At 29.9% G+C, this 14,174-nt stretch overlaps 2 protein-coding genes across 2 annotated transcripts; both read left to right on the top strand.

The window, feature by feature from the left end:
• Positions 1 to 7,969: 7,969 nt before the first annotated feature.
• On the top strand, positions 7,970 to 10,002 carry LOC123296406 (protein G12-like). Its single transcript, XM_044877870.1, has 2 exons — positions 7,970 to 8,278; positions 9,542 to 10,002. Exons 1-2 carry the CDS (start codon positions 8,000 to 8,002, stop codon positions 9,965 to 9,967), a joined length of 705 nt encoding a protein of 234 aa, XP_044733805.1. The 5' UTR covers positions 7,970 to 7,999; the 3' UTR covers positions 9,968 to 10,002.
• A 1,702-nt stretch (positions 10,003 to 11,704) lies between these two features.
• Positions 11,705 to 13,826, top strand: LOC123296138. Its single transcript, XM_044877599.1, has 3 exons — positions 11,705 to 11,883; positions 12,200 to 12,459; positions 13,413 to 13,826. The coding sequence occupies exons 1-3, from the start codon at positions 11,796 to 11,798 to the stop codon at positions 13,824 to 13,826; spliced, it is 762 nt and encodes a 253-aa protein (XP_044733534.1). The 5' UTR covers positions 11,705 to 11,795.
• The last annotated feature ends 348 nt before the right edge of the window (positions 13,827 to 14,174 follow it).

The following is a 14,174-nucleotide window of genomic DNA, read 5'->3' as shown; positions in this document are numbered from 1 at the left end:
AAAATCATATAAATTCTTTTTGTTTTACTTCGGTTTAAATCACCTTTTTAAATGAATCTGGTCGAATTCAGTGGCCAAATTTTGCTAAATTTCTTGCTAAATTTCTTAACTGGTAGTAGCTACCTTTCGAAAATTCGTGTAATTCAAAAATTTTGATAATAATCATTCAAGATAATTTTAACCAAACAAATTTATAAACCTTGATTGAAGTTACGGTTTTCAAAATAAAGTAATAGATTTTATAAAAAAACTAGTGAATATCCAGGGAAAGCAATGGCTAGAATACTACGAAAAGTTATATAGAAAAAGACGTGAACAAAACCAAATGGAAAAGGAGCATGAAATTAATCAAGACATAAACGAGAATTGTTATGAAATACTAGATAGAGAAATAACTTGGGAAGAAGTAAATGATGCCATAGATAACTTAAAAAATGGAAAGGCAGTTGGTATTGATGGGATACCAGCGGAATTTATAAAATTTGCTGCCGGAAAGGACGGCAATATAGTAGAAATTCTCACAGAAATGTTTAATATAATAAAAGAAACCAAACAAATACCGCAGGATTGGAAAACCGGCATTATCTGTAATATATACAAAAATAAAGGAGATAAGGCAAATTTTACAAACTATAGGGGCATAACATTATTACCTATTATAAGCAAAGTTTTCTTAAAAATAATTGCAGACAGACTGCAAAAGTGGGCGTTAAAGGAGAAAATTATATCCCCATTACAAGCAGGATTTAGAAAGAATTATGGTACTCTGGACAATTTATTAATTTTAAATGAATTAGTGGAAAGGACGTTGGGAAGGAAAAGGAAGAAATTGTACTGCTGTTTTGTTGACATGGAAAAGGCTTTTGATTCTATTGACAGAGAGCTTCTATGGGATAAATTAATGAAATTGAATGTGTCGTCAGAAATGATAAAGCTATTAAAAGCTATCTACCAGAGCTATGATTTTTGTATAAAAATCAATGATAATAATTTAACAGAACGAGGAATGACATCTAGGGGATTAAGGCAGGGATGCCAGATGTCTGCTACATTGTTCTCCTTGTTTATTAATGACCTACCGGACAACATAAAGGAGGTGGATACACATGCACCTTGGATGTTGAACAACGAAATTAATGTGTTAATGTACGCAGATGATATGGTAATAATATCACAAACGGCAATCGGTATGCAAAGAGCTATAGATCAGTTGCACAGATATAGTGAAAAAAATAAAATCGTGGTAAATGAAAATAAGACAAAAATAATGGTATTCAGGAACGGGCATAAACTGAAGCAAGCAGAAAAATGGACATACAATGGTAGGAGAATTGAGACAGTCGATAATTTCAAATATCTAGGGCTACATTTCAACTGGAATGGAAAATGGGACATGCACTTTAAGGAAGCAGTAAAGAAAGCAGAAAGAGGGCTTTTTATCATAAGGAGGTTTATGTATAGTAACCAATGGATGTCAGCCAGCACCTTAATACGCATAGTTGAGGTTCTAATAAAGCCGATTCTAACTTATGGATGCCAGATATGGGGCAATAAAAATGGGATAATGAAGTTAGAAAAAGCTAGGAACAAAATATTTAAAGAAATATTAGGTGTGAGCGCGGCTACTGTAAATAATGCTGTTTTGATTGAATTGGGAAAATTACCATTAGAGTGCGAAATATTAAAAAATGAAATAAAATACTACTTAAAGTTAAAGTCTAACCCACAAAAAGTTATCCAAAGGGCGTGTGTAGCGAATAGTCAGTACGGTGAGCATAAAAGCTGGGGAGACAAAATGGACATAAAGTTAGAGGAATTAGGCATAAAAATAAGTGAAGAATATGAAGAAACTATGCTACAAAAAACTATGAAAATAGTAGAGGAAAAAATTGAGAATGATGCCTACGGAAAAATGTTTACGGATATTAGAGTAAAAAAATCATTGCAATTTTTCGCCAGAATAAACCACTATAAAGATGGAGCACACTATATTAATAATTTGGAGCTTAGTGAAAGAAGGGAATTTGCAAGATTTAGACTTGGAGTTTGGAATTATGACAGTGCAAAGGATGTAGAAGGAAATAAAATATGTGCAATATGCAGTGAAAGTGAAAGTGAGGAGCATTTGATGTTATTTTGTGAAGGATTGAGTGAGTTAAGGGTTAATTTGGAAAGTGGTAAAAATATAATTGAAATGATGGACTATAAAGAGGAACTTAAGCAAAAAGATATGGCTAGAGTTATTAAAAAAATATTAAGCGTAAGGAAGGGGAAGTTAGAGTAACAATTTGTTTATTTTTTTTTTATAAATATAATGTATAATTAAATTAAAAGCTGTAAATTGATAAGTTTTAGAGTCAAATAAATAAATAATAATAATAATAGATTTTATACCTCAACCAAATCCGTTTCAAGAAATTTTAAACAAAAGCCAAATCCATTACTTAATGCGCAGGGTTCTTTACAAAAAAATTTTATGATAATGTTTTAAATAAGCATTCGTTTCTTCAGTGCGACTAGTTTTTAAGAAAACCATACCATACCATGTTCCAAGATCTAATAAATATGTGTACCAGGATTCATAGTCGTGTTTTCAAGATGAAAACATGTTTATGTTACGTAAAAAGTGCGATCAAAACACTTCTAAAAGGAAGAGTTAACCATACCTGCTATGGATTAGTAAAAGTTGATTATCTATTAATGATATCTGTTGAAGTTCAAATGTTACTGAAAATGTAACATTTTGAGCAAAAATTACAGTTTAAAGAAAATATCAAATCGTATAACTTGGCTTTTTTCGTTATTCTGGAGCAGAATTTAGACCTTATCGATACCCCTCCTTTACTCGTAAATGAATTTAGTTTAAACAAAATTTTACAGTACTTAAATAAAAACAAAAAATTTCTTCATCAGCATTAAATTTTAAATTTTTAATGTCTAAAACTTTGTGCCAATATTAATAATTTTTTTTAAATCTTTTTTAAGAAAATATTGATTTAGGGCATTATCCAAAACAATCTCAAACTGGAATTAGATTAATCATAAATTTTATTATAACTTATCACTGTATCATCATAAAAAGGTGAATTTATTTGGACATTTGGAAGTGCTAAAAACAGAATTTAGAAAATGGTTGGAAAACGATTTAGACTTTTTAACAATTTTTTTACTAACAATTTACTCAAGGGCGGCAATATCAAGTTCCTGATCGTATTAAAAACGTAAAACCGGAACTGTAATGCTTCTTCATGTACTCTTACATAATGAGAAAAAATATTTCATGTAATATAATTATCATATTAGACAAAAATCAATTAACAATAAATATAGAAATGCATGATGTAGTTATGTTAATCGATGAAGTCATATTGGCTATTTTTGGACTAGTATGATGAGACCACCACTTTCACACGCCTACAATCACAAGTAATATTTATAATAATAATAATAACAATAATAATAATACCTACGTTAACATAAACGTTAATCAACTTTCACTTGCTTACTACCTTTAATATACGATATCGAAGAAATGCTTTCACTATCATCAATAAATAAATTGCAGGGTAGGATGAAGTACCAAGGATACATTGTACCTTAATTCATTCTCTAATTTATTGGCAGATATTGATTGCTATTTATGAGACAGCAAGCAATCAAGACAAAGTTTGTATACTAGAAGATTGATAAGTAACGTAGGAAATGATTATCCATACGCATTTATTTGTAGAATGCTTAGATCTGTAAAACTACTCAACGAATTTTATAGTAAAGTAAGGGGTTGTGCTTCAAAAACTCAAAAAGTTGTGCATCGATTAAGCTCTAATATTGACAAGATATACAACCGCACCTTCAAGGATTGTTTATATCTATTTTTAATCTTCGGGCAGTGGAAAGGTGGAGCGAGAACGTGGGGATGAAAAATCGAATCCTTTCAAATATATCCAAGTGGGGTATCAAATAAAAGAGCATGACGTATACATTACAAAAATGTAGACCATGTCGAGTAAGAAGTTTGAATGAAGTTTGAAAAGAAGCATGTTCTCTAGAGTAAATTGTAAAGATAACTGAAAAGGCACCTACAGGTATAATAGGTGGAGGTGATTCTGGGTACATTAGGGTGTGACCAACAGTACACTATGATCACATATCTTACTACTATGGATCATATGTTTTTATCGATGTCCATTTAATATTTACATTTTCGAAAAAAATACTGTAAAATCATGATAAGTTAAAAACCAAAAAAAAAGTTGAATAATTGGAATGTAAACTTTGATCCCTGGTATTACACATCTCCACTATTATTATTAGTTTACGTTATTCATTATTACGTGATAATAATTATGATGAATTTATTATACAAATTGCATTTAACGTGTACTTACTTGATTATGATAATTAATGGTAATTATGGTCACCTGTGTCTTGATGAGAATGTTTTATAGACCCGGTGGAACATCTATTGTAGGTATAGCAAACTCCACTCCGTACGTGGAAATTTACACTTGATAAAGATTATATGGAATTAATGCATTGTTGACATGAATTTTTAGCGAATTGCCAAAGGAAATGGAGCTATTGCTTTTTTGTACTGATGATGGAATTTTGAAAAAATCTTTAAAATTGATAAATATGTATATACCTATGTATCTATACGTAAATTTGGTATCAAGAAGGGTTTTTTAATCAGAAAAATCGACACATAAACAAAAGGTGAGGGGTGCGCAAAGTACAAAATTTGATTTTTTTCAAAATAACAAATATTTTTGTATTTTTTGATCAGTTTTAAGCAAAGAAATTACTCTTGTAATCTTTTCTCTTGACGCTTAGTTTTCAAAATAAAATATCTTGGATAACTAAAATTGCAATATTCGATTTAAAAAAAAATGTGTTTTTTTTTTCAATCTCTCAGGGAATTGGCTTAGCTAACGCAGCTCTTACGCTACGAATTTTTTTATAGATCAATATGCGTGTATATGATATTTTTGTATACCCTTCAATTATGTAATAAATCAGGAGTATATTAAATTTAAATCCAAAGTTTATAACGCATAAAAATATTGATGATGCAAGTAAAATTTGGTATAAGTGATAACAAAATCGTTAAATTAGATCTGTTTCTTCGCTGTACGTCTACATCTGCTCATCTGTTCTTCTGTCCATCATTACGATATCTGAAAAAGGAAAGCAAGTAAGTTTTAGTTTAGTAGTTTTACAAAAAAGAGGCAATGGTTTAAATAAGTTTAAAACAAATAAGTTGACATAATTTCTTTTCATTAACTTCAAGAACTTTTATTTTTTTTCAAATTAAAAGCCATTCCTAATACATGAAAAACAAAACTAATGAATCAAAGGTATCGTGGTATTTTCTTTTGATTCGCTTTAATTCTCCGATTTTCCATTTTTAAATTTAATGGGAATATTTGTCCACTTATTTTAATCCCCAATCTTTTTGACAAATAAGGCGCCGAAGTGTCTCAACAGTATAACGAAAAAGAAAATCCAGAGAAAGTCTTGAAATGGGGCCCCTTCCCCCTTCGTTGCTAACTACGCCACTGTTACTTACACCATATCTCTTATTTACATTATTATTAAAGAAAGACTATGTGATTCAGAGTACCTTTTTTAAAATGTGAATATTAAAAGACAGATAATAAAATTGCTTTAACCTAGTCTGTAATATTTACATTCCACTAGTAATCGAAAAACAATTTAATAAATATGATTAATTCCTTTTTTATTACAAAGTATATCATTATTTAATTATTTTTTAATGATAAATACTTGGATATTGATGATTTTATTTAAAGAAATAATAATAAAAGTAGCGTATTTTTGCAAAGATTTGACAAAACGTGAATATTATATAAAATAAATTTATTGAAATTTTAAAGTTGAGCATAACTTTTTAGTACAATAAAATTAAATAAAAAAAAAACATGGAAATAAGGTTTAAAAGTTTTGCGACTTTGAAATTTAATGCTTATTAGAATGTAACAACTTCGTATCGAAAGTCGACTACTCTGAGGAGGGGGAACTAAACCTTTTTTGGGAGGTTTTTGATCCGATAAAAATGACGAAGTTATTTGTATCGGATCTATACCATTTTTCATATAAATTTCCCTGCAGAAAACTTAATTAAGAGGATTTTGCGCGTGCTTGAATGAGTAAAAAATGTGCATAATTACTTCAGCCATTGGATTTTTTATTTGTTTCATAGTTTTTTATATTTTGCCTTCCCCCTCTGAGTAGTCGATTTTTCGTTACAAAATTGTTACAACATAATAACTGTGCCAAATTTCAAAAATGCAACACCTTTTTTCCTATAGATATTTAATTTTATTGTACTATTTGAAAAATCCTAACTATTGTGTAAAATACGTATTCAAAAACTGAGACGGGTATGGTATAATCCATTTTACTACAGCAAGTACAAAATATAAAATAAGCAGAGCAATTTTAACCATTTTGAAAAACAAAGCTCTAGAAGTAGGGATAATATTTGATAGCCACTTCAGAATGAATGGAAAAGGAGGCTGAAGAGTAAAAAAAGGATTGAAGAAGAACACTTAAAAAGGTTTATGTGTGGTCGTGTGGAGAAATTTATAAATTATTTTAATTAAAGTAAAATTTTAAATTACCAAAAACAAAAAAATTTTCTCTACCAGATAAACAGAAGCTTGGAGATTTAATTGACAAGTATCGAATTGAATTTATGAGAAAAAATTTAAATTATCGTGGACTAAACGTTAAGCACCTTTTATTTAATACTATGAAGTTTTTAAAAAATGTTCCAACTTTAGGAACTCTTGTCCTATGATTAATGAGCGTTTTTTTTTATGTTAAAATGATTTAGTAATTTCAATTTCTATTTATATCCTTGTGTTGTTTAAATACTTGTGGTAGGCTGTAGTGCATGGCATATGCATGAAAAAGATGCACTCAACTTCTTAAAACAATTGATAACAATGCGCTGACTGGACAAACCACAACGTTATTGGGAAAGTCGCCCTTTTTAAGTGAAGAACCAAGAAAATTTTTAATTGTGTCACCAATTTCAAATAAATGCCTGAAATGAAATCCGAAAAAAAAAGATGGAATAAAAATAAATGCAAAAATAATTCTGTCTAGAGTCGGATAAAATACTTTTGTGTTTATTTTTCTGTGATATTCTATCAAAACAACAGAAATCAATTAAAATTTTGTGGCGTCACTTTTTTCGCCCCGCAGTTGAAGACCTTGGTTGCCATCGTGTTATAGCTATACTTCAACTTTGTCTATACAAATTTCCAACTTATTGCAAATGGTTTGAAACACTATTCGCTAGATGTACATTTACGTTACACACACTCAAATTTTAGTGAATCTACGCCCGTGATAAAAGAAGTACCTACTATTCTCACTTAACATGCGTCCAAAAAATAGTTCATTTTTGCCCTAATGTGATATTCATTCTCGCATTAGAGCGGTAATGAATTCAGTTACTATAGTAATTTTTTTAATTTTCTATTTTTGTCAATAAGCCATGGCCAATTTTATACATTTTAGAGGCGTAGATAGAAGTTTTGTACGATATAAGTGTGATAACGCATTATAAAAGTACTTCTGCGATTGCCAAACTCGTGTACGCACTCGTTGTGCAAACACAGGCGTATGTTAATAATGCTGTTATCCCACTAGTATCGTAAAGTATATTATATTCAAAAACACGTTTTTGCTTACCAACCGCCATTGGATAATTAATCATTTTCACAAGTTTATTATTAATCAAATCAAAATTCCTTTGATCATATAGATTTATTAATAGCTACTTACAAAGGATTTTGTGATAAATAGAAAAAAAAAGACTTCTTAGGTATCTGTGATACTGTTGTTAAGTACAAAAATTTATATATAAAAAGGCATTCAAAGTGACTTTTAATTAATATACCTACTAACAAAAAAAGTCATTGGTTATAATTTTTTTAATCACTTTAGAAAAAGATATTGATTAACAATGAAATTATTTACAACATTATTCTTACTAAGTATAATAAATCTATATTCGATTTATGGTATAAATGGAATGAACGTGAAACAAGCAAAGGCAGGAACATTAAATGATGACATTCAAGATTTTAAAAATATTTTATTGGCAAAAAGTGATGAATTAATCGAATTGTTTGGTAAATATTTTGCTGTTGACGAGCAATTTAGAAAAGATATACAAATTTTCTATGGCGAAGAAATGAAACAATTGATTAAAATTATCGATGGAATACCAGAATTTGAGCAGGTATATATATATTTTTTATATTTTATTAATTTAATTCTTTATAGTTTCAAAAAATTATTTATTAAATTTTTATTTAGTTTAAATGTAAGTAAATAGCAAAATATTTGTAAATTGGCTGCATTCACAATATATTAAACAAATTAAGAACAATTGTGTAGATCAATCAGAAACAATACTTTTGTCTGCTGTTATTATGCACAGCTTATCATCGTTTCATTAATTCACATTATCAATTCAGTTGAAACGTCGTTTGTGACCTCGATTTGGCGAACCTGAAACATGTTTTACTTGCGAAGCTTTTCATATAATACATCATATTTTTCTTTGACGTGTCCCCAAAAACTTTAGATTGAGCTTCAAGCTTTCCTTTTGACGAATTTGAGCACTAAATAACCAGGATAATAGGGAAATATCAAATGGGTATATAACATAGCATAATGAATGGATTTGATGACACGTGATTTTATACACTGTTTGGTAGTTGTCTATTCCTGTTGTTATTTAGTGTTCGCCTGTTTGCAGCGTTAACAAGATAATTGTGAATGATTCCCATATTTGTGTTTCGTTTAACTTTAATACAGTGTTAATTTCAAGTCGCATAAAGTCATCTTGCTTCTTAGCTTTTGCCTTCTCTTTGCTCACAAATAGAGAAGTCCACGAGATATAAGATAGTTGATAGTTGAAAAAGCCTTTTTCATGGATATTCTGAAAATATGGACTTGTATGTATACAATATTTGAATTTTTGCTGTTCCATTATTGGGTGCCGAACACCTAAACTAATTTCAATAATTTAGTTAATGTTAGAAACATGGCAATGGTCCACTTAACATAGGATAGGCCAATTATCCCAAAAATTAATATTTTCGCAGACACCATAGGTTAGGTTAGGTTATTTTGGCTGTACACAAAGGACACACTTAGACTATAGAGTGCCCATTGTGATACCATATATGTGTTTTACCACCTTTTTTATTTATCATTTTACCACCTAATTTTATTTATCAGCTCCTCAATTACTTTGAGAGGCTGAGTGCACCTCCTTCATGGATATCCCATGCACTACATCAGCCCATCACAACTATTAATTAAAATAATTTTTGTTGTAACAGCTACCCTAGGCATAACGCAAACGGAATTGGTTGCGCCTTAACCAACTGAGCTACTAGGGTTGACTGGCAGATACGTTAATATTAGTTATACTGTAAACCACCTATCTAACAAGTTTTATTATCCAGATAAATAATATAAATATTCCTTTCAGTTTGTGGATTATCTGTACGTCAACGGTGTTGATGAAATATATGCTCACGTTGCTTTACTTCATGAGGTATTAAATATTCCACTACCACCATTTATCCAAGAGCATTTACCAAAAACCAACAAAAAATGCAACAAAATTAAACGTGAGGCCCCACCATCGATTGACAAACCAGGATTAAATGGTTTCCTTGAAAATGCTCTAAAGTTAATTGACGTCGAAGCGCTCTTGAATTTATATAATCAAAAATTAGAGACAAGTGAGCCATTTCAAAAGTTAGTGGAATATTTAAAAAGTGAGAAAATGCTTGTTATTGTACGTACTGTACGAAATGATCAAAACTATCAAAAGATTGTTCAAAGTGCGATTGCAGTTGGTATTGATGTTAATCGTATCACAGAAATTTTACATAAACTATTTGGATGGTAATATTCTGAATGGAATTGTTATGAACTTGTTAATATAATTATAATGTATTAAAACGTTAAAATTTTGTCGCTATTATTTATAAATATATCCTAACGGTTTCGATGACCCTGTCAAAACACTGACTACACTCCTTGTAGAGTTTTCACGATGTATAGGTGAAGTTTTAAGGTTTAAGGGAACGCTGAGTTTTATATTCAATTGTAACACGAGATTCCTACGGTGTTATGTCGGGGTTTCCGATGTTATCATTTAGCATCAATGGAGTATTGCTGCTATTCACCCGGAGTATTTGCGGAGTGTTGCCGATGTCCTCGTGGGATTTTGGAGCTTGCTGGTGTTCCATAGGGTTTCTGTAAATTATTGCCGAGGTTCTCACAAAATTCCGGCAATTCCGGTCGATGCTCTCACAGAATTCCGGTGATGGTCCACAGAATTTTTGCACAGTTGCGTCGGAGTTTTGTTAAATATCGTTTATGGGCCGTGATCTAAGCAGAAAATTAATATAATTGTATACACCAGTATAACTGTGATCATACTCCATGAGAACACAGGAAGAATACTCATATTTCGTGAAACCAATGACTCGTAGGAATCTTGTGTCGCAACTGCACATAAAACTCCAGGTTTCCACCGCTAAAACACCACTTAAACCCCATCGATACTGCTAAGTTTTTTTGAAATTTGGTCGATGACGCTAAATCCGCTAATATATTAATATTTTTATTCTGTTTCTACTCCATGTGCACTAATATATTCTTGAACCATACAGTGAGTTCGCAGGCAAAGGACAGACTTCACAAATTGTAATATAGTACCATTTGTTGACTGACAGTATCCAATCTCCTCCTGGTACGGTGATCTAATTTTGGTAAAAATTCGTCAGCAAATTTTAATTAATAATGTATTGGTCACTTCATTCTTAAATAATAAGCTACAGTTAAGTTCTGAAGCCGTCGGCTGTTTTCCCCCTTAGAGTAAATCGTGTAGAAAATAAATAGGTTTATAAAAAATGTATAGTAATTGCGGAAAACCCTTCTAACCATTTTAAAAGGTGAGTTGGGGAACGTTTGGCGCTTCCAGCTCCAGGTAAGTTGACATAATTTATAGATATTTCTACAATTTCCATAGTTACCCATTCAAGAAGTTGCCATTAAAATTTGTTTGTATATATTTAATTTTAATTTTCGTTAATCTTTTAATCCTATTTATTATTGATCGAAAATCAATATGTAAAAAAATCACTCATTTAAGTATTTAATAACTATGAATAAAAAATTTAGACAGGTTAGTTTTTAATTTTGAACAATATCTAATTTTTTAGGCAATAAAGCTAACACTGAATCCAATCTTAACTCTGAATCAGATATACAAATTACCTTTTAAAAAAACCACACAAAGGAAAAAATAAAAACAATCTAAGATTGGATGCAAGGGGGTGAATAGAAAACCCTTTTTTATTCAAAAATATGGGAAAATGTAGTTACTATTCAATTCACTTTTAGGGCAGCATCAAAGTTATCGTACTCTTCCCTTAAATAATAATAATGTGGCAATCTTTAACAGCATTGCTAGGACATATATTTAATAGAAAAAGTTTTTGATGGGACTCGTTAGCAGTCCCAAGTTTATGATGGTGCAGCGGTTTTAAATTTAATGACCATTTTAAGTTTATTTCCACATAATATGAATCTTATAATTTGTAGTTGCTGATAAAATCGTAATACAAGAATTAAAAAATGTTTAATTTCTCCAAATACCAATTTTATTTGTACTTATCCCTAAGAACTATTTACAAATTTATTAATGATAGTCGAGAGAAATCCTTTTTATGTATCACGATGTTCTTCCTAAACACCATATCATTTTGCCATGTTCTAAGCCAAAAGAAAACACAGTTTCGGGGGCTAGCTCCAAAGGTAAGTTTTTCAGACTAGTATTTTGTATTTTTTGTAATATGACTTTGTTGTAGTTCTATATAAAAAATAGTAATTTAATCGATAGTGATCTTAGCTATGTTCCAAGAGCTAGTTTAGAGTTCCGTGCCCGAAACAGCTAGAAAAGAGGTCGATCAAATTACATTTCAAACAAACCAAAAATCAAAATCGGTTCATCCGTTTAGGAGCTATAATGTCACAAATGAATCGATCAAACCTGATTATGTTGGGGATTTTGATAAATTTTTAATTTATTATTAATAATTTATGCAATCGTTTAAGCCAATATTTGTATTAGCTTCATTTAATGGACCATATGGTGGTATGACTACCAAAACAAACCCAGGTTATCTTAGAGAATTAATTAGCCTAACTTTGAATGATGACTTGGACGAATTTGGAAAAGTTTTGTGGTCAAATATTGAAGCACTATTTGCATTATTTAGCCAATGTTATGCTCTTGATGAAACATTTAGAACTGAAATAGAAAAAATTTTCGATGGTACTGAAGTGTATGAATTAATGGATATGATTCTTATCATGCCAGAATTTGAAGAGGTAAATTATTAAAAATTCTTTTGCGATGAAGATTTAAACAAATAATGAAAATTTGTTATAGAGTATTTCCAATAACATTTTTAAATTTGCTTTTGCTTCACTTCCGTTCGTCAACACCTAGTGACGAATAAAAAGGACCTAGACTATCTCTTACCGATGCAAGCTTTTGATATTTTATTAAAATCTCTCTAGAACTTCAAAACTACGCATATTTTGGCAATAAAAGATTTTTTGTCATTTTATTACTTAAGAAGCTTGAATCTAGAGAGTAGCAATCGGGGCTATTGACTTATCCAACAAATAAATTGAACTTTTACTGTGTATTTTTTCGTGTTTTTAGACAGTATAGAAATGTAGTTCATTTGATGATCAGATGAAAATTATTCCAGATATCTCTATAGAATACAGTTTTATCATATACTCAAAAAGTGCATATTTGTCCCTCTCCCCAACAATTCTGTATCCACACGAACTTAATTAAATTTAGAGCATTGTATAGCAAACAACTGAAAAATATAGGACAATTCAAAACTTTCTGAACCTTAGTCGAACAATTTTACAGTTACTACACTCTTCAAACACTAAACTCCATCAGCAAATTATTTAATTTTTTTTTTTTTTTTTTTTTTTTTTGGCTTGCAATACAATGCTTGCAAGACTATTGTAATTTTCTCTCAAGAGCAGTGTAATTTCCTGTCCTTTGGGGCTGTATACTTGAAGGTCCTTTACTCATCACTGACTCCCTTATTTGGGTATAGGTATCATGAAAAATATTATAAATTGACCTAAAACATTATTTTTGTCATAAACTTAAAGACTTAGTTTTGAATTTAAGTGTGTACGTATTATTTGCAGCTCATGAAGTTTCTTGAAAATTTCGAAAAAAATCGACTTGAAAAAAATGTTACTTATGTTAACTTTATAATAATTTTCTTGTCCCATATTATTTGCAGTTCATGAAATTTCTTCAAGATAACGGTTTAAAAGACATGGACGATTTTGACATGAATACGATTCAAGACGTAATAAATACAATAATACCTCCAAATGTTAAAGAAAATTTAATTGATTGTAGTCATAAAAAAAATTGTCTACCATCATGTGAGACACCTGGACTAAAAGGTTTCATTGAAACCGCTAAAAACTTAATTGATATGAATGCATTCCAGAATTTATATGATGAAAAATTACAAACAAGTGAACCATTTCAAAAGTTGGTGGAATATTTACAAAGTGAGAAATTTTTGATTATCGTGCGAGCTGTACGATGTAATGCAAATTTTAAAAAAATTGTTAATGATGCTGTTGAAAGTGGTATTGATGTTCAATACATTAGAGAAGTTTTAAATAAGCATTTGGGTTGGTAAAATCAATAATTATTATCTATACCCACAATGTATCTGTAACAATCTTTGCCTATCTAACAGTATTTCTAAATAAAAATTATTTAAACATGGTTTTTAAAAAAATATAATTTATATTTTATTAACATTTTAACAATAATAAAAATAATAACAACAATAATATTAATTAACAACAATCAATACAGACAATTACAGTCTGTTGAAAGATATCCTTAATAATTTACAGATTTAATCAAACACGTCATGATTAATATATTCGAGTACTTCCTGAAAATGCTAAATTTTTTGTTCATGACTAAATTTTCTAATAAATGGTGTTAGACCAGTTACTAAGTTACTAAGTGCGTTTAT

This window comes from Chrysoperla carnea, chromosome 3, assembly GCF_905475395.1.
Source record: "Chrysoperla carnea chromosome 3, inChrCarn1.1, whole genome shotgun sequence".
In the NCBI taxonomy this organism is placed as follows: Eukaryota; Metazoa; Arthropoda; class Insecta; order Neuroptera; family Chrysopidae; genus Chrysoperla; species Chrysoperla carnea.
Note: the sequence above shows the minus strand (reverse complement) of the source record. Positions and strands in the feature narration are given on the sequence as shown.